The sequence below is a fragment of the Gopherus evgoodei genome, chromosome 1, assembly GCF_007399415.2.
Source record: "Gopherus evgoodei ecotype Sinaloan lineage chromosome 1, rGopEvg1_v1.p, whole genome shotgun sequence".
NCBI classification, from domain to species: Eukaryota; Metazoa; Chordata; order Testudines; family Testudinidae; genus Gopherus; species Gopherus evgoodei.
Window position 1 is genome coordinate 167,071,612 of NC_044322.1, and position 21,508 is coordinate 167,093,119.

At 45.9% G+C, this 21,508-nt stretch overlaps 1 protein-coding gene across 3 annotated transcripts in view; it reads right to left on the bottom strand.

Moving 5' to 3' along the window:
• Positions 1–2,091: 2,091 nt before the first annotated feature.
• Positions 2,092–21,508, bottom strand: part of IFNGR2 (interferon gamma receptor 2) — a 44,851-nt gene continuing 25,434 nt past the window's right edge. For all 3 annotated transcript variants that reach the window (XM_030578927.1, XM_030578944.1, XM_030578936.1), the window contains 3 exons: positions 15,963–16,113; positions 13,297–13,454; positions 2,092–3,974 (listed from right to left, as the gene is read on the bottom strand). In XM_030578927.1, coding sequence (XP_030434787.1) covers positions 3,795–3,974; positions 13,297–13,454; positions 15,963–16,113 — 489 coding nt within the window. In that variant the 3' untranslated portion in view covers positions 2,092–3,794. The remainder of the gene's footprint in view (positions 3,975–13,296; positions 13,455–15,962; positions 16,114–21,508) is intronic.

A 21,508-nucleotide genomic window follows, 5' to 3' on the forward strand; every position in this document is an offset into this window, starting at 1 on the left:
TTCAGTACATTTCCTCATTTAACCAGTCACCCTTTGACGTGCCCTTTCTCTAGCTTACCAACCTAAGCTGCTTCTACTCCATTTCCCCGCTCCTGGTTGCAGGGGAAGGTAGGCAGGCTGAAGAGTAAATGCTGAGAATTACAGAAACATTTGGCAGTAAGGAGGTGGTGCAAAACAGCTTTCACTTGGACAACTCCTTCTACCACCCAAAACCTGGCTGAGCAGTCCCCATGCTTTTAAATAGCTAGTTGTCAGGTATTATTCCCCAAGAAACTGGCCATTAGTTTACTATTTAACATGATTTTAGAAGCTCTCTCTCTTTCAGGTGGCTGTACTACATTTTAATATAAGAGGGAAACGTGTACAGCTTGGCTGTTTCTTAATATCCAAGTTCACTGTGGCATGGGGATGGTGCTGGACAGCTGTCTGTATCCATTCCTTGTCTTTATACTTAGATTATAAGCTCTGTGGGGGTGGATTCATCTGTGTTTGTATAGCACCTACCTTCGTGGGGTCCTGGTCCATGACTGGTGCTTCCAGTGCACTCTGGTAATACAAATAGTGGTTCAGCAAGACTGCTGATAGAGATGAAAAGATGAGGCAATCAGAGCAATGACCCAAAGAGCATATCAGTAAAACAGCATTAACAAAACCATGTAACTTACATTATGCTTATCAGTCAGATTCATCTTCCCATTGTCATGTTCTCCTTTCATTACAACTGTCCTCTGCACTGGCTTCCCATAGAATTTCAAAGCAAGTTCAAGAGCTTGGTCCTTATTCTCAAAGTGCTTCACAGCCCGTGCCCAATATACAAGACCACTGAAAGCTCTGGGCCAAAGATCTTGGACAACTATGCTCTTGCAGCACAACAAAACTCTCTACATTAAGAATAAACCTTGTCTGTGTGGATGACAGAACTTTCTCAGAGGCTGGTCCAACACCTGGAATAAATTCCCTGCAAAGAATCATCACAAACTGTTCCACTCACATGCAAAGTGCACTTCTTTGCCTTAATCTTCTCTCAAGCACATAAGCTATTTTAAACACAAAAACATCCTATCAAAACAAGATACTACTGCACATGCTTCTTCCTCTGGGAAAAGGACAAGAGACCAAGCAGCCTGTGACAGATGTATAGCCACATTGCTTAATGCACGATTGGTAGGTGCTGACAAAATACAGTGGTGAGCATGGTTTAAAAACATATATAGAATTGAATGTATTTAGGTGAAATGTTTGGATTGTGTAGGGTTGTCTAGTACTGTAATGAACTATGAATTACCAGTACCACCACAGCTGGATGGTTTTATAAATAATAAAATAGCTGAGCTCCTCTCCACCCAGAATAGAAATAGAAACTTAACATGAACAGCTGTTAACAATGATCATGACTAAAGCTGTGATTCTTTCACAAGGTCGCAGACAGCACGGATTCCATGACTTTCTGTGACTAGTGGTGCAGCTGACTTCAAGGCCGCCTGAGCAGCTGGCCGCAGCTGCACTGGCTGCTGCTCAGGAGGCTCTGGGCAACTGGCTACAGGGACCATGTGAGCAGCGGCGGATCCCAGGGACTGCCCAAGCAGCAGTTCTGGGGGTGGCGCCAGGTAATGCCTGGGCAGCAGTCCCAGAGGCTGCCCAGGGCCAGCCACACTGGCCGCTGTTTGGGTGGCCCCAAGCAGCTGGTTCCAGGGAACGCCGGAACAGCAGCCAGTGTGGCTGGCTCTGAGGAATGCCCTGGTGACCGCCCAAGCAGCAGCAGCCCCAGGGGCACCCGGCGGGTGTTTGGAGAGTGGCGGTTGGGTGGCAGTCACTGGAGCAGCCCCTCCCCTCTCTCCCCAGCCAGGTCCCCCGCCAGAGAATCAAGGCCCCGAAGTAGAGATTTAGCCAGGGGTATTTTTTTTGAGAAAAGTCATGTACAGGTCACGGCCGTGAATTTTTATTTATTACCCGTGACCTGACCATGACTTTCACCCAAAATACCCCTGACTAAATCTTAGCATTAATCATGAGGATAACTTTAACATAGACCACATTACTAGAACTGGAAAAAACCACTATCTTGTTTAAAGCAATAAGTTAAACGTGAGGTGAATGTATGGAAAATGTTTTATAAAGTCATTGAACTTGAAAGTGATGAGTCACATCTGATCATATACAGTTTAAAGTGCATGGATTTTAGTTTGGAGCCACAAAAGCACTTCTCCCCATCCCAGACAGGAGCAGAATGCCACTGTGCTTATTTTTAAACTTTGTCAAGAACCATAACTGAAGCTTATTTTCATATGAGTAAAGGGTCAATCTGGAAAATGAAGGAGGAAGAGTAGCACTGAAAGGGCAGTCTATAATGCTAATTCACCATATCTCTGCACATGAAGCTCTGCTCTTCATATCTGTCGTATGAAAGAAGTCCTTTCCTCCTAATTTAGGCACTGATTAGATTGTAAATGAAGAGCAAATGACCACATGGAAAGAGAAAAATAATATGGAAACAACGAACACATAAAGCTACTTTTTCCATATTGAAATTTTCTATTAATTAGCAGTACAAATAATATTTCAATACACATTATAGGGTTTTTAACAGCAAGATTTTCACGTATATAATAAAGTGGTGTAAAGAATTTCCGGATGCTTCATTCCTCAAACAGCCACACTCCACATCCTGGGTCTCGTCTCCACTAGCAGTCACAACTTGCTTGAGCAGGTAAGGGAACCATGGCTTTGTTCTTAGTGTCTACTAGTTGTGGGTAAACACTATCTTTGACACATCTTGCCCATGTGTTCTCTGACTACACAGGAAAGTTTGTTTCTTGTGCATCAAAACCTGACAAGTTCAGTTGAATGACTTTAGGAAGGGTTCTTTAGGTAGCCAAACCTATTATATTTTAGTGTCTGATACAAGCTTTAGGATTTCATTTCATCGTAAAGGATGTGATGCCGACAGAGAGCGAGTCTCCACACTGCAGTCCTAGAAGAAATTAATGCCATTGTTGTGCAAGCATCTGAAGGCTCAGGGGAGAAATGATCCAACCTGTCTGTCCCTGTAAGCATTCCTTCCATGACGGTTCCCTAACTGGGAGCGAATTATGTGCTGGTTTCTCTTCAGATCATATAAATCTTTCATTTTTTTTACTGGAACTTTTTTTTTTTTTTTAAACAAAAAAAATGGGGGGGGGCACACTTAAAATGGACACCTGAAAACAAGCTATTTCCATCAGACATAGAGCACCCTGCACACAGAGCAATTTTTCACATATGTAAAAGCTGAAGTGTCATTTTCTAAGTGCTAACTTACTGTGTGTGTGTTAGGAGACAGACTTTATATACACGTATTGATGGGCCAAGACCAACACACATTCATGGTGAGATAATCCGCTAATTCACTGAAAAATCTTTTCTAGTATCATATCCTACCATAAAGTGCTACACTCCACTAAGATTTGTTAGAACCCAGACAAACGTAACAATGTTCATAGTAATCGTGCAGTTATTTCTGCAAAAATGTTAATGCAAATTCAGCCATTTTACTCCAATCATGATGTTGTCCTTTTCCTGCCCTTTTAGTGTTCATTTCCAGTTCATATTCAAATCTGTTTTTAAAAAGTCTCTCTTGGAGAAGGTACTTCATATAGTGAAGTGCAGTAGAAACCATTAAAAAAAGCCTCACTCAAGGTTACACAATGTTCTCAGGAAGTCAAGACTCCCACAACGTGGTTTGTTGATAGTGACACTATCATCTTTCTAGAGCACCAAGGCAATGATGCTGGCACAGTGCTTCTACCATAATGTAATTACGTTTTTTCACTTTCAGTGGATCTGCTGTTTGAATGAACATTTGTGTTCAGAGTGTCCCTCACTAGGGCTTGACTTCCTTCTGCATTGGAAACAACTGACAAGGAGTCCCAAGGATCTTCCTCAGCACAATCATTCTGCAATTCTTCTAAAGCAGGCATTTCAGGATCCTTTAAATACTAAAAAAAGCAAAAATGAGTAATTAGTTATAATTCTCTCTGCAGAACAAATGCTATAACAGACCAATCTCATGCTATATGGTTTAGGAATATGTGTAATTACATGAGGAGCTGATATGCCACCCATAAATTAAGGTTACCCAACACTTCTCCATTATAAAACCCTATTTTCCATTGTTTATAATTTTGTTGTACTTTAATTGTGTCAGCTTCAGGCTGATTATTCGGGGTGGGGGGGAAGGGATTAAAAAAAATGCAGCCATTTCCAAGAAGGAGATTACAGAAAAATATGTTTTACATGTGTTAAAAATGTTCTTGCAACTGTTCTGCTGAGATGCTGTAGCCCAGAGCAAACTACAGCACATGGGACTGTCCTGCCCACCCTTGAGCTCCCGGCCAGGGAGGCTAGCCCTCGGCCCCTCCCCTGCAGCCACACCGCCATGCAGGCAGTGCTTTGGGTGGCAGGGTTGCACACTCCTGCCGAGCAGCATGGCAGTGTGTCTGGCTCCGGCCGGGCGGCATGGCTGTCAGACATGCTGCTCTGAGCAGCATGGTAAGGGATCCGGGGGGAGGTTGGATGGGGCAGAGGTTCTGGGGGGCAGTCAGGGGACAGGGAATGTGTGTGTGTGGGTGGGTGCGGGGGTGTGTGTGGCTAACCATGGGAGTCTCAGGGGGCAGGGATGTGGATAGGGGTCAGGTGACTGGTAGCAGGAGGATTGGATAGGGGGTGCGGTCCCGGGGGTGGTTAAGGGTGTGGATAGGGGGTGGGGCAGTCAGGGGACTGGGGGTCAGGTCCCAGGGGTGGGGGGATCCTGAGAGGGGGTGGTTAGGGGACAAGAAGTGAGGGGGGTTGGATGGGTTGGAGGTTCTGAGCGGGCAGGAAGTGGGAGGGGTCTGATAGGGGGCAGGGACCAGGCTGTTTGGGTAGGCACAGCCTTCACTACCGAGCCTTCCATACAGTTTTGCAACCCCAATGTGGCCCTCGGGCCAAAAAGTTTGCCCACCCCTGCTCTAGCCCTTCTGTGCTTTGGATCAGGGATCTGAAATTTGGCCTGGAGGGAGGGGCTGCCTTGGTGCCAGGGATGTGCCTTTTGCAATCTCCATGAAAATTCACCCAAATGTGGCCAAGATATAAGCCTCTGAAAAAACTGTGCATGCTCAGTAGAGGCTTGTTAGAGTCTGGCAGCTAAATTCTGACAATTCCATCTGCCCAGAGCATGTTCCATCCCAAGGGCTGCAGGGGCTCTGCAGGACTTTCCCAGCAATGGCTTCTTCTAGCTGTTGCTGTGGCACTGAGCACCAGAACGGCAGGGATGTTGTGTCTCAGTGTTGCTCCTGCTGGCACCCAGGCAGCATGGAGAAAGACAAAGCAAACACTGGAATGCAGATGGATGAGGAATCAAGGGGAAGGGAGCTTGAGACAGGGAGTGGCAGGTGGGGCTGAAGCTATAGAGAAAGAAGGGCCTAATCAGACTACAGAATCCCGACTCAGACCAGGATTCCCAATTATCTGCATTCCCCTGCTGTCAGAAGATCTCTGTGAAACCCACTGGCAAAATGTGTGGCTCATCCCCCTCTAACAATTGGCCCACAGAGAGGAGAACAGTTACCTTAAGTGATAAAGTTCTGTGCTATGGATCTAAAGGTCTGAACCCTGCCGATGACCCAGCTGGGGGTAAATTGCTTCCACATGATGGGATTATTTTTCCTCATTGTTCAAAGATTAGGAAAACTACATTAAAATACTACATTAAAAGAACATTAGGGTGCCTTTGAAGTCAAGCACTCAGAAGTTAGGAAATCCCAGGATTACGGTTGCCTGTAACCTTAATTCAGCCTTTCTGTACATATGCATTCTGATACAATATTTAATTACATGATCACATGCTATGTTTTCCACTCCTGTCCCTTCCCCATTCCGTGCACAGGATGGCCCTGCTCTGGGAATGAATCAGGGTTGTGTAATACATGAGACAGTTGTTTAAAGGACCCGTGCCTTGTTTGTAGTAGAAGTTGGAGGGTGCGTGGTGAATGAAGCAGGGGATTTCATGAAGAGAAAGGATGGTCTCCTGTCCTGGTCAGGGATGTTGAACAACATCCTGGAGAACTAGATTCTTTTCCTGCCTCTGTCACAGAGTTCCTATGTGAAACTGGACAAGTCATGTAATCCAAAAATTTCACCGGTGGCCACTGTGATCTTGTCTACACTTACAGTGCCAGTGTAATGCTTAGTGAAAATGCTCCCTACGCTGACAGGAGAGCTTCTCCCAGCAGTGTAGGTAACCACCTCCCCAAGAAGTGATAGATACGTTAATGGGAGAAGCCCTCCTCTGTTCATATTACTGTCTATTCTGGGGTCAGGTCGGTATAACTATGTGGCTTGGCAGAGGTGATGTATATATATATGGGGCGGGGAGGGGGCACGTGGGGTCGCATGCCCCTTCCAGATTTCTGCCAGGGTTTATATATATATATTTTTTTTTAAAACAGGAGTAGGTTCGAAATATCACCTCTGTTGTTTGGGGATGTGGATTTTCCATACCCTTGTATGACACAATTTACTCCTGAGGGTATTCTGTGCCAATTAAAAATTCTGTATTTTTAAATTCTTCAAAATGTTATTTGTCAAATAAATGTAGAGGCTCCAGCATGGCATTGGGGAGCACAGGCCACTGGCTGCACAGAGATGGGAGATCACTATGCATTCCCCTCCACCCCCGGACACAGACTCAGCAGTGAGGCTGCAGCCATCTCTGACACAATGCAAGGACCAAGCCTGTCCCAGAAACACCCCAGGGCCCTGGCCCTCCATGCCAGGTGTGGGCAGGCAGGCTCAGCAAGGCAGGATCCAAGTGTGGAGGGGATCCAAGTGTGGGTTGACAGGGTTCTGTGTGGGGCAAGCTGGGTGCAGGTGGCTCAGTGAGGGATCGAGGAGTGGGGGGATCTGGATGCACAGGGGCTCTTTAGGGGGTTGTGGGTGAAATGGCAATGGGACTCTACAGGGGGTCCAGGTGAAGGTGGTTAGAGCTCAGTGGGGGAGGCTCAGTGGTGCAGTCCAGATGCTGGCGGAGCAGGGCTCAGTTGGGTGGGGATCCAGATGCAGCAGGCTGGGGCTCAGTGGGGTGGGGATCTGGGTGGTTCGTCATGGTGGTCCAGGTGCAAGGGGAGCAGGGCTAGGCTGCAGGGGTTCTATGTGTGCAGGGGGGTGAGGCTCAGGGTCTTGAACTCCCTGTACAGTGATCCCTCCCCCTGCAGCTGAGGAGCAATGGGCACAGGAAGTGGGGAAGAGTTTGCAGAGCTTCCTGGAGCCTGGGGAGAAACCTGGAGGTCTGACCTGACTCTGGGTGCCGGCCATGCAAGGGAAGAGGAAGTCCCATCCTCCCCAACTCTGCTGGGACTAGCGGCTGAGCCCAGCGCAGGGTAGGAGCCAACAGCCGGGTCTTCCTCAGTCCCCCCGCTCTGCCCCACAGTGATTTACCTCTCTGGCGGCTGCCCTAGGCACCCAAAATGTAACTACTGGGGACAGTCACTTGAAAGCCACGAGAGCATCCTTTGCTTCTCCATCAGAAAGTCGTTTTTCTGCAGGGAAGCAAAGAAATCTGTGGGGGACATGAATTCTGCGCATGCACAGTGGTGCAGAATTCCCCCAGGTGTAACAGTTATATCAACAAAAGCTGGTAACGGAGACTAAGTATCTGTGTTCCACTTCTGGATGCCTGAAATGAGCCACTTGGCACCAGATGTGCAGAAGTGCTAAGCATTCACACCAGCAATTGAAGTCAATGGGAGCTGTGCTCTCAATACATAACATGCTACAAAAATACCAAGTTCTCTGAAAAATCAGGCCCTCAGATGTCTTCAGTTAGAGACCCAAAATTAGTGGACACTTAGTAATTTTGACTTACTCTCTCTGTACCTCAGCTCTCCACCCATAGAAAGGGGATATTACCAGGGACGGATCTAGCTTTTTTGTGGGCCCCAAGCACGGCAGTCAGGCAGCCTTAGGTGGCTTGCCTGTGGGAGTTCCCCGGTCCTGCGGCTTTGGTGTACCTGCTGCTGAATTGCCGACAAATCCGTGGGACTGGCAGACCTCCCATAGGCAAGCTGTGGAAGGCTGCCTGACTGCTGCCCTCGCAGGGACAGGCAGGGTACCCCCCACGGCTTGCTGCCCCAGGCACGCACTTGGCGCACTGGTGCCTGGAGCAGCTGCTGGATATTACCCACTCATCTCAGATGTGTTTGGAAGATAAATTCATTGACATTTGTGAACCACTAAAGATGCTATAGGGAAAGCAGGGTTTGAAGGGTGTGCAGTAAATGAAGTATGTAGGGCCACACACAGAATGAGGGGGATAAAAAGAAATATTGAATAACCCACTCATTGAATGAGACGGATTCTGTGGAATAAGTCATGTCTGATCATGTAATTAAAGACTGTATCATCAGAATGCATAAATACACGGGAGTTGAATTAAAGTTGCACCAGCAACCTTATTTTGGGTAGTTTCCAAATTCTAAGTGCTTGACTTTGCAATATTAATAATGTTTCTTGCAATGCAGATTTTTTTTAACGCAAACAAATCTTCACAAACTGAAGAGCAAAGCCTGCAGTCCTCAGCCACTGACTTTCCACTGAAGTCACTAAGAATTTTGCCTGAATTAGGATTGCAGAATTTGGCCTTCAAGTATTTTCATGTTAGAATCATTCCTACTTTTGATGACAGTAATAACTCTGAGAAGTTAATCTGATATATGATTAATCATATTTAAATGACCACAAATGTCCCAATGTACTTTTCTGTTAAATTTACTGGGATTCTGTTACTTACTGGAAGCCAGCAGAAAAAAAAACCTGCAGCATTTTTCATTTCATACTGAATTGGGGAATTTCCATTCTATTTCTTATCATCTGTTGATATCAGCTAAGAAAACTTGGCAAGGCAAAATGAAAGTAAATTCAGTAGGGATTTTCCAGCCTCTAACTACTTTGTAAATTTAGCCACGTATGCATCAGGAGCATTCTGTAGTTTCTTACCACTTTATCTACCCAGAGTAGGAATTTCTCCATGTTAAAATATCACTTTAATATAGAAGCATCCGAACTTACTTTCACTCTACCAACGTAGTTAACGTACATTTCACGACTGTACTGTGTTTACAACATATATATTGAGCAATTTTTAGTGCCATAATTTGGAGAGGGTGATCTTAAAAGTTGGTGCTATTTAGAGGTCACATTACAAAAATCAAAGCTACTGTCAAGAGTCCTTTCAAAAATCGTCCATCACACAGAACTTGAGGCTGCTAAGAAACATCAGAATCACATGTACACAGGAATCAGACTCTGTTCTTGTGAGCATAGATGCACACCTGTGACTCATTTTATAGAAACAGTGCTGGTGCAATGTTGAAATAAATGCAAAGAGCTTTTTTAAAAACAAACAAAAACAAAAAACAACCCCCCCCCCACTAAATCAAAGGTCAAATAGGTATTTAAACTAACAGTACAGCAAACTAACATGTTTTTTCCTAACTTGATTAGCTCAGACTTGACTGGTAAGTCACTTTCAGCAAAACACAGTGTTCTAATTGGTTTTAAAAGGTTTCCTTTATGACAACCAGTTTCATCAATACACAGCATTAAATGTTTTTAAAGCCTGTTTCATTTCCCATCTTAGAGACACTTGTTTGAAAGCTGTGTTTCATGACATGATCTATTCCAACTATCTTTTAAAAGCAAAACACACCACAAATTAACCATTTGACAGCCTGTCACCTACAAACAGAGCTCTGACATCATCACAAAATTTAAGTGCGACAGCTCTAAGTTGTAAAAGCAGCAAAGAGTCCTGTGGCACCTTATAGACTAAGAGATGTATTGGAGCGTGAGCATGCATCCGATGAAAGCTCATGCTCCAATACATCTCTTAGTCTATAAGGTGCCACAGGACTCTCTCTGCTACTTTTACAGATCCAGACTAACATGGCTACCCCTCTGATACAGCTCTAAGTTGGAAACTTTTAGTTGCTGAATTAGTCAAAGTATCCAATGATAGATTCTTCATCAATATAATGCATATCAATAGAGTACATTATACATTGATTAATCACAGCATTCTATTAGCTAGAGTTATCTAATTTCACAGGTAGGTGTTCCAGGTGGCTGACATCTCAAATGTTAAGACTGGGTGGGTCAAGTACAGGAACTGGGCTGTGATATACCTACTATATTTTATACACAGTATAAAGCACTACAGAATTGCCATCAGGCTGCGTGCCTGCCACCAGAAATTCACTTCTGGATGTGGAGCAAATAAAAGTTTCATGCACTTTACATCAGTGGTGTAGGTAGGACAGGAAAACTGGCTGGGTCCTAGCTTTTGGGCAGGCAAAGACTGGGTGGGGGGGCAGCAGGGGTGGGGGCCCCACCTCCCCCACATCACCCCTTACCACTCAGCAGGCACCTGGGGCACACAGGCTGCAGGGCATGCCCATGGGGCAGAGGGGGAGCCCCACCAGGGCTCGAGCTCCATCCACCCCTCCCGACCTTAGGTCAGTATCTGTCAGACTGGCTGCGTCCCCTACCTGCTGGCGACGCACACTGCTGCCCGGGTCTCGGCCCCAGCACTAGCGACCTCTCTATCCCCACGGCACTCCCCCTTCCCCCGCAGGGCTAGCACTGGGACCGTAGACCAGGACAGCAGTGCATGGCGCCGGCAGGAGAGGATGCGGTCGGAAAATGAGCTGGGATCGGGAGTCCCAGCCTGTGGATTCAGTGGGTTCCATAGATGGGCCTGGAAGCTAAGTGGGCTGGCTGTGGCCCACTCAGGCCCATACATGGCTACACCTCTGCTTTCTTAGGGAAAAAGACCTGTGTCTTTTAATACACTTCAGTGGGAACAGAGGACGTTCAGCACCTCAGACAGCTGAACACAAGATTTTTATTGTTGAAGAGTTATTCCAGGGCTAGTTAGAAAGCCTAGAAGCCAAAAACTTTCATAATGTTACAAGCTACAACATGGCATAGCATTTTAGTTGGCTTTTATATTAACAGTTTTAATTATAGATACAGGTGACAGGGCAGGGATAAGGAACAAGTTATTTTATCATGACACTTATCTCTGGCATTAATCGGATTCAAATTATTTTTTACAGGTAGATTTTAAAGACAGAGCAAATAAGTACATTTTAATGAATTCAAGAAATAATCAGTTTGTGATTTTTTTTTGCTACACCTAAGGAGTGGGACAATAATCAGATCTGCTTCCTGTAACTCAGACGCTGAAAGCCTGGAATTTGCTGTAAAGGAGGAACTGTGTGACTTTCTGCAAAGCTAAAAAAAACCCCTATGAAACAGAAGCCACTGCCATATATTAACTATGGTAACTTGTTCTAATGACAATCTTTTCACATATCCATAGCTGTAAGACAGGGGTGGGCAAACTTTTTGGCCCAAGGGCCACATCTGGGTATGGAAATTGTATGGTGGGCCATGAATGCTCACAAAATTGGGGATGCAGCACGGGGTTAGGGCTCCAGCTGGGGGTACTGGCTCTGGGCTGGGACCGAGGGGTTTGAAGGGTGGGACGGGGATCAGGGCTGCAGCACGGGAGGGAGTCGGGTGCAGACTCCAGGTGGAGCTTATCTCAAGTAGCTCCCAGAAGCAGCAGCATATCCCCCATCCAGCTCCTATGCGGCGGTACGGCCAGACAGCTCTGTGCACTGCCCCGTCTGTAGGTGCCACCCCTGCAGCTCCCATTGGCTGCTGTTCCCGGCCAATGGGACCTGCAGGGGCAGCGCGCAGAGTCCCCTGGTTACCCCTATGCGTAGGAGCCAGAAGAGAGAGATGCTGCTGCTTCCAGGAGCTGCACGTAGCAGGGCAAGCTCCCGACCTCGCTCCTGGGCTGAAGTGCCGGAGCAGGGCAAGCCCCAAACCCTGCTCCCTGGTGGGAACTTGAGGGCCAGATTAAAACGTCTGGAGGGCTGGATGTGGCCCCTGGGCTGTAGTTTGTCCACCCCTGCTGTAAGAAGAAGAAAAGCACTGGGCCAGCTAACCCCTCTTGGAAAACAAATAATACAAGCAGAATCGTTTCTTAATATGTATCATTATCAGTGTTATTTGACTGAAAACAGGTTCACTGTTGAAGCATTTGCCTGATTTCTGCTGCTTACTATCCAGCTGAAATTCTAATGACCACCACACCAACTGAGGGTTATAAATTCTGATCGCGAGTGAGCATTAGAAAACAGATTAACTCTTACCATCCTTTCCATAATATATGTGTATTTTTAAAAAGTGAACATATTTTAGGTACTTATGTGTCCCCCCCGCCCATAATAATATCTAATTGCATAAAATTAAACTTATCCTCACAAAACCCTTTTGAGGTGGGAAATCATCATCTTCATTTTACAGATAGGAACTGAGGCAGACACAGATTAAGTGACTTTCTCAAGGTCATGCAGAAAATCTACAGCAGACTTGGAAACTGAACCCAGATCCTGAAGTCCTGATCCAGTTCCTTAATCAGGAAAGTACCCTAGCTCAAAGGATTGTTTTTGATAGTAGAAATGTTTAACCCATGATGTGGAAGATGTCTCAAGCCATAACTTTTAATTCATGATCAATGGAAAAACATTTCCTGTTTAAAACATAAAAAGAGGAAGATGAACAGAGCTGAAATGTTCTTCAGCACAGAGACGCATGAGCTGCCAGAAAAAAGTCACATGCATCTTTCGTCATTCATCTGTGAATTGCAAGAAACCATAACAAACAAAAGAACCTCACAACACCCAAGACCAAACCTTCCATCCCCCCAGGCCTCAGAGACTCTGATATTCGGTCTCTACTCTTAAAATGGCATGTGCTCACCTGTAATTCAGTACCTGATCCTTAAAAAGTCTACTTAACCCCCAAAGAAACTACTAATACTGTACAGCCTGCCATTCAGTCTCAGTTCTGTAATGAAGAATTGGTCTGCATCAACCCTGATTAATCAATATTATTTATTTTAAAACAGAAAATTGAGTCTTTTTTCATATTCCAACAGTTTTACACAAAGGAACGCCACAATATCTGTACTTAAGTACAGAGTGAGCAAGGGATTCCAGCTAAGTAAAATGGCATAAACTGGAGTAACTTTATAGCCACACTAACTATGAAAAATAAGCTATACTGCATTTATGGACTTCAGATGTAAACTCAGAAAGGCAAGAGTTTAATATTTTGTATCTTCTATGTGACTTCAACTAACCTAACCAGTTCACTCCCGTCATACCACTACCTCTTTTGCTAAATAGAAAGATAAAAAAAAACACATACCTCTTCAATATGTGGTGGAATTTTAAAAGGAGGCTGAAACCAATATTTAACAACTTGATGAAATTTCTGAATAAAAAGGAAGCAGACAATTGCTAAGATCACCACAGTAACTGTGGCAGCAACAAATATTACTACTACAAATCCAGCTCTCATTGCACCTAAAAAGAGAAAAAAAAATAGTATCACTATGTAATGTACATATCAAAAGCTTTTTCTTTTTATTCCATTGGTGTCAAGTTTATAAACAAGTTTTGATAACTTTTTAATGTGAAAACTAATCAGTTGTCTTGGATAATAATTTAAATTGCATCATAATAAGCAAGAGGCTTTTATAGACTTCTTTTGTTTAACACAATGATAAAAAAGCTTCACCTATTGTGCACTGCAATATAACTGCATAACTTATATGTCATGCGTAGCTTCTGCCAGAGGTGGTAAAAGTGTATTTAAGGCACATGTAACAGTTTTCCTAGAATCAAGGCTTGGACATGACAGTAACGGACACTATCAAAATACAAGATAAAATAATACTCTCCAGCTTTAACATGGGAGTAAAAAAAACCTACGGGAAACACGAACTTTATCAAAAATTGTTGAGAAGAGGAGGAGAAACACATCAATAGCAAGTACACCATGCTACGTCTCATACTTCTCAAAATTTTGTTTGAAATGAACACTGCTATCTTAAGCCAAACAATGCAGAAATTCACGGGCTGAGATCCAAATCCCACTAAGCAGAAGAAATATTAATATTAGGGTATTTGCCCTGGATAATTTGTACTGTTCTATTAAACAATGATACAGTGAAAGATACCAGAATGGCAGACCCAGAGGCTTAACTCTTATTTAAATTCATCCACCTTGCCCTCCTAATGCACTCTCACACTGAAGCATGTACTTAACATATGAGTAGTTCCAATGGTGTGCACATTGTTAGGTTCCAGGGACATTTTTTTTGCCAGACAAAAAAGACTACATATACACACATACATTACACATGCATATACACAGTATAAGTTATAAACAATTGAATACTGTACACAGCAATGATGACTGTGAAGCTTGGTTGAGGTGGTGAATTCAGTGGGTGTAAGAGGGTGGGATATTTCCCAGGGAATGCCTTACTGCTACACGATGAACTAGCAGTCAGCTGATCCCTGTTGTTAATGTAACCATACACTCTACAAGGCAGCATGAATGGAGGGAGGGGAGACAGCATGGCAGAGAGAGACAGAGACACACATCATGTGTATGTGAGAGAGAGAGATGCACATTAAACCTTTAAGTACGCTGACCCCACTCTAAGTACACTGCCTTTTTAAGTAGATCAGCAAGTTGAGACAGCAGCTGCTGCCAGCAAGCTCCCTCCAGTCCTGAGCCGTCATGTTCCCCCTCACCCTATGGAGATGGGGTACAGGAGCGGGGGAAGGGGACACCCTGACATTAGCACCCCTCTTCCCCCCTGCTCCCAGCAAGCAGGAGGCTCCTGGGAGCAGCTCCATGGCAGAGGGCAGGAGCAGCACATGGCAGTGAGGGAAGGGGCAGCTGCCACACAGGGAACTTAGGGGAATGGGGAGCTGATGGGGGGGCTGCCAGTCCACCCTGGTTCCAAGCCCCCACCACTAGCTCCAATGGGCTGCTCTTCCTGCAAGCAGGGGACAAAGCAGGCGGCTGCCAAACAACGTTATAAGGGAGCATTGTGCAACTTTAAACGAGCATGTTCCCTAATTGATCAGCAACGTAACAACAAAACAACCTTAACCAGGATGATGTTAAGTGAGTAGTTAGTGTATTTTAAGAGCTTTGCTAGGTTAGAGCCAGTGTGCTCAGCATCTTGCAGGATCACGCCCTAAAATGGCACCTTGTTTGACACATTTGTGTAAGGAGAGAAAAAGGAGTACGTGAGCATGGAGCCTATACTGCCTTCTCATGCCTAGAGGTGATTCCTCCAGGTTAGCGTATCAGATGTAACATGAGAACCTAAGTCTACACAGGCCTTACAACAGAGTTTAAAACCAGGCTTAAGCTCAGATATAGACAGACCAGATTCTAACATTGTGGCCAACAGTATAGATGGGACCAAACTTTACCGGGTTCTGAATTGTCCTTGCCCTCCCCAACTTTGTCTCACCCCTCCCCTCCAATCTCTCTCTCTCCTGCTCGTTCTCTACACTATGGCAGAGGAGGCAATCAGGTGAATGGGATAGGGCAGAGAGGGACATGGTGAGTTTGGGGGAGTACCATCATTTTCCCTCAAACAAACAAATTTGACCCAAGGTGAGAAAAGGAATTACCAGCAAGTAATTTTTCCTTAGAATACATATATTTGTACCTTAATAGTCCCATCAACAACCACCCCTCCAAAAAAAAACAAACAAAAAAAAAAAAAAACAGAAAAACCACACAATCTAGGAGGGGTGGGGAAAGGGAGGCAGATGCTCTGTTTTACTTTCTCTTATTTATTGAGCTGCTGAAAAAAAAAAAACTATGTGAAAATGAATGCGAATATGCTCTTGAACTACTAAAAGACAGTGCCCTTTTAGAATGGAAGACAGGTACTGGTTGTGTGATACAGTAAAAGAAAACAGCCAGCCATTTAAGACAAGTTTCATACCAGTTTCATTACACAAGAGATAAAACAGGTGTTCATGAAATAAGGTTTATACCACTAGCTGCAGTTTTGTGACAATTTGTTTCGCTTAATGGTCCAATGTTGTCATCGAATACTCGGACTTTTGCTCGTATTTGAAAACAATACACCGTCAGTTGCTTTAGATTCAGAAGTCCAATTCGGGTATTCTTGGTCCATTTTGTTTCCTGTTTGTTTGTTTTAAAAAAAAAGTTAAGTTCTATGTTAGTGCAACTAATATTATTACAAAGATTTCTATTAAGAGTCTTCTTCAATACAATCAACGTGAAATCACAAGTTTCCATTCAAAAGCTTCACAATATTTTTCATAACTAACATTATGCAAAAGTAGTACACCTCTACCCCAATATAACGCTGTCCTCGGGAGCCAAAAAATCTTGACGTGTTATAGGTGAAACCACATTATATCGAACTTGCTTTGATCTGCTGGAGCATGCAGTCCCACGGCCCCCGAAGCGCGGCTTTACCGCGTTATATACAAATTCATGTTATATTGGGTAGCGTTATATCGGGGTAGAGGTGTATAACAGTATGAGCTTCTTATTGCAGTGCATTTTAAACGCAAATTTTATTAGAGGCATTCTGCTTCAATGAAATAAAATCTGGCTATTTACGCTCCCCATCTACCACGGACATGATTATTTTGTGAATGCATGTAGGTTAATATAAAATTTCACTGTACATGAATCACCCTTAGAACCTCTGAAAGTCTGCAGTATTTTTGTGCCAATTCCTGCAGTAAAAGGTGATTTGGCAGAAGAAGTAGGAGTTGGAAAAAACAACAAAACAAAAATATCGTCAAAAACAAATCTGCTGCTTTAAAATACCAGCTTCTAGGCTAGGATGCCCAGAATCATTATCTAGGGATTAAAGACAGATGAAAGTATGGTGTTCGTATTTTGCATCAACCCTCTACTCTTGACACTAGAGCCACTGGCCCCAGACAGCAAGAACTGAATTAGATGAAGTTCTGTCCACTGAAGATCAAGACTTTCACCAATTTATCTCTTGGTCTACTCACAAGAATGGAGCTAGCTGAGAGAACTGTAGGGCAACGCTAAAGGTATTCTTTGGTAAACTCAGAGAGCTGATAGGTAAGGTCCCATGGGAATCAAGACTAAGGGGAAAAACAACTGAGGAAAGTTGGCAGTTTTTCAAAGGGACGCTATTAAGGGTCCAAAAGCAAGTTATTCCGATGGTTAGGAAAGATAGAAAAAGTGGCAAAAGACCACCTTGGCTTAACCACGAGATCTTGCGTGACCTACAAAATAAAAAGGCATCATATAAAAAATGGAAACTAGGTCAGATTACAAAGGATGAATATAGGCAAATAACACAGGAATGCAGAGGCAAGATTAGAAAGGCAAAGGCACAAAATGAACTCAAACTAGCTATGGGAATAAAGGGAAACAAGAAGACTTTTTATCAATACGTTAGAAGCAAGAGGAAGACTAAGGACAGGGTAGGCCCACTGCTCAGTGAGGAGGGGGAAACAGTAACAGGAGACTTGGAAATGGCAGAGATGCTTAATGACTTTTTTGTTTCGGTCTTCACTGAGAAGTCTGAAGGAATGTCTAATATAGTGAATGCTTACGGGAAAAGGGTAGGTTTAGAAGAGAAAATAAAAAAAGAGCAAGTAAAAAATCACTTAGAAAAGTTAGATGCCTGCAAGTCACCAGGGCCTGATGAAATGCATCCTAGAATACTCAAGGAGTTAATAGAAGAGGTATCTGAGCCTCTAGCTATTATCTTTGGGAAATCATGGGAGATGGGGGAGATTCCAGAAGACTGGAAAAGGGCAAATATAGTGCCCATCTATGAAAAGGGAAATAAAAACAACCCAGGAAACTACAGACCAGTTAGTTTAACTTCTGTGCCAGGGAAGATAATGGAGCAGGCAATTAAAGAAATCATCTGCAAACACTTGGAAGGTGGTAAGGTGATAGGGAATAGCCAGCATGGATTTGTAAAGAACAAATCGTGTCAAACTAATCTGATAGCATTCTTTGATAGGATAACGAGCCTTGTGGATAAGGGAGAAGCGGTGGATGTGATATACCTAGACTTTAGTAAGGCATTTGATACAGTCTCGCATGATATTCTTATAGATAAACTAGGAAAGTACAATTTAGATGGGGCTACTATAAGGTGGGTGCATAACTGGCTGGATAACTGTACTCAGAGAGTAGTTGTTACTGGCTCCCAATCCTGCTGGAAAGGTATAACAAGTGGGGTTCCACAGGGGTCAGTTTTGGGACCGGTTCTGTTCAATATCTTCATCAACGATTTAGATGTCGGCATAGAAAGTACGCTTATTAAGTTTGCGGACGATACCAAACTGGGAGGGATTGCAACTGCTTTGGAGGACAGGGTCAAAATTCAAAACGATCTGGACAAATTGGAGAAATGGTCTGAGGTAAACAGGATGAAGTTCAATAAAGATAAATGCAAAGTGCTCCACCTAGGAAGGAAAAGACGGTTACTCACCTTTGTAACTGTTGTTCTTCGAGATGTGTTGCTCATATCCATTCCAGTTAGGTGTACGCGCCGCGCGTGCACATTCGTCGGAAAACTTTTACCCTAGCAACTCAGTGGGCCGGCAGGTCGCCCCCTAGAGTGGCGCCACCATGGCGCTCCATATATACTCCTGCCGGCCCACCCGCTCCTCAGTTTCTTCTTGCCGGCTACTCCGACAGTGGGGAAGGAGGGCGGGTGTGGAATGGATATGAGCAACACATCTCGAAGAACAACAGTTACAAAGGTGAGTAACCGTCTTTTCTTCTTCGAGTGATTGCTCATATCCATTCCAGTTAGGTGAATCCCAAGCCTTACAAAGGCGGTGGGGTCGGAGTGAAATGTGGCAGAATAAAACTGCTGAGCCAGAGGCTACAGCCTCTCTTGACTGCTGAATCAGGGCATACTGCGAAGCAAAGGTATGGACCGAGGACCAATGGAGCTTCGTGACAGATCTCGTGGGTAGAAACACAAGCCAGCAAGGCGGCAGATGAAGCCTGAGCCCTGGTAGAATGCACGGTGATGTGGCTTGGGGAAATATGAGCCAAATCATAACAAGTGGGGATGTTCGCCATCACCCCAGATGAGATCCTCTGAGAGGAAAACAAGCAAGCCCTCCCTTTGGCCCGCTACCGGGACAGAGCTGGGGCACCTGAGGAAATGGTTCTGTCAGCACAATATAATGCAAGCACTCCACAGATGACCAAGGAGTGCAACGGTAGCGCCCATTGCGTTGAGCTGTGGGTAACATGAAAGGCCAAAACACCTTAGGGAGGAAAGCCGGGTGCGGTCATAACTGCACCTTGTCTTTGTGAAACCTAGTGTATGGTGGAACCCCCGTAAGAGCTCTGATCTCAGAGACCCATCTGGCCAAGACTAGGTTGAGGTCCCAGGGCGGGGCTGGGTGGCGCACCCGAGGGTGCAAGCGCTCCAAGCCCTTGAGGGACCTCGAACCCATAGAGCGTGAGAACACGGAACGTCCATCTTAGCCTGCTGGAAGGTAGAGATGGCTGCTGAGTGTATCCTCAGCGATGATACCGCCAGGTCCTGCCGCTGAAGGCCAGAGGCAGGCCAAATAGAGGGGATCGAGACCTCAGCAGGGGCAAGATCGAGCGTACTGCAGCTGTAAAGGAAACGCTTCCACCTGGCCCGGTACGTTGACCAGGTGGAAGGCTGCCTGTCACCCCGACTCAGGTACGCAGGAGCCACCGTGAGGCGAAGAGGCTGCAGGCCCGAGTGACGAAGCCTGTCGTTGCCCTGAGTGATGAGGTCTGGGCTGACAGGCCGAGCAACGTGGTATGCCAGTGCTGCCTGGACCACTCTGGAGTGATCATGATGATGCGTGCTCTGCCCCTGCGGAGTTTGAGCAGGACCTAATGAACCAGTGGGAACAGTGGGAAGGCATAATGCAGTTGGCCTTTCCACGGCCTCAGGAATGCGTCCAAGATCGATTCCGCGGAGAGACCTTGGAAGGAGCAGAACACCTGGCATTTCCTGCTCTCGCGGTGAGCGAACAGGTCCGTGTGAGGCGACATCTCCACTTCCAGAAAGCGGGACGCCTCACAAGGGGCAGAGTGATCACTCGTAAGACAGGAAAGACCTGCTGAGTCAAAGAGTTAAGACGTTCCGAACGCCTGGGAGAAAGGACGTCGCCAGCTCCATCGAGTGGGCCATGCAAAGGACCCGGAAATGGATGGCCTCCTGACAAAAAAGGGGGGAGGACTATGTCCCCCCTGAATACTTATGAAGCACCTGGCCGTTGTGTTGGCTGTAAACACCGAGATACAACGGCCTCGCAGCTGCCGCTGGAACCCCTGGCATGCCAGGCGGACTACTCTCATATTTGGGCATTGATGAGGAATGCCAGCTCCGCAGAAGACCAAAGGCCTTAAGCTCGGAGGTGACCATGAGCACTCGAGCAGAGAGATGATGCGTCCGCCGTCAGGGGCAGTGAGGGCTGGGGCGGATGAAACCGCATCCCTGTCCACACCAAGGAGGGAGTTAGCCACCACTCTAGGGAGCCCAAGGCGTTCGAGGGAACGGTGACTACCATGATCATTGGCTCCCTGTCCAAGCGGTACGCCGAGGTGGGCCGGACTTGGAGAGGACGGAGGCGGAGCTTGGCGTGTTTGGTTACAAACTTGCGGGCAACCATAGACCCAGGAGACTGAGACAAGAACGAGCTGAGGTCGTTGGGAAAGCCTTCAGACCTCAGATGATTGTTGCCATCGCCTAAAACCGCAGTTGTGATAAGCAGGCTCCGGCTAGGTAGGAGACCAGGATAGCCCCTAGGAAGCCCAACCTCTGCGTGGGAACCAGAGTGGATTGCTCCATAGTAAACAGCAGGCCTTGACCTGTGAATAAGACCGTGACGATGCCCACGCGCTGAGTGGTTTGTGTCTCAGTCTCTCCTCGGATAAGCGAATCGCCCAGATACGGAAAAACGCATATCCGACATCAGCGACGGTAGGCGGCGACTATGGCCGTAACCGGGAGCATTGACCGTTGGCTATAAAGCGGAGGCATCTCCCGTGCGGAGGGAAGATGGCATTGCGAAAGTACGCGTCCTTCATATCCAGGGCGGCATAGTAGCCCCCAGGAGGCAAGGGTGGAATAATGGTTCCCAGGGATACCATGCAGAACTTCAACCTTATCCTAAACCGGTTGAGTCCGTGCAGGACCAGGAAGGTCTGAGACCTGTGTTCGAGTGGGGGACTAGGGCATAACGGGAGTAAAACCCCTTGCCCCTTCGTCCGCTGAAGGGGGACAGGGCTGGAGCAAATTAAAGGTGGTACCTATGCTCCATCGTGCGCAGGACCCAGTGATCTGAAAGTAACTGGGGCCATGCCAGGAAAAAGCGGGATCGGGATCCCGACCTGCGAGTGGTACACCGCCCTCAGGCGAACCTTGGAAGGTCCGTCTTTGGTCCCAGTGGTAATTGCGAGGGACCTTGACTTTGGCTCTTTAGGGGTCCTGACGTTCGTCTGCGACCACCTTGGCCTTGCCGTTTCCCAGAGTTCTGCCTCTGGCTAGGCACAGAGTATGGCG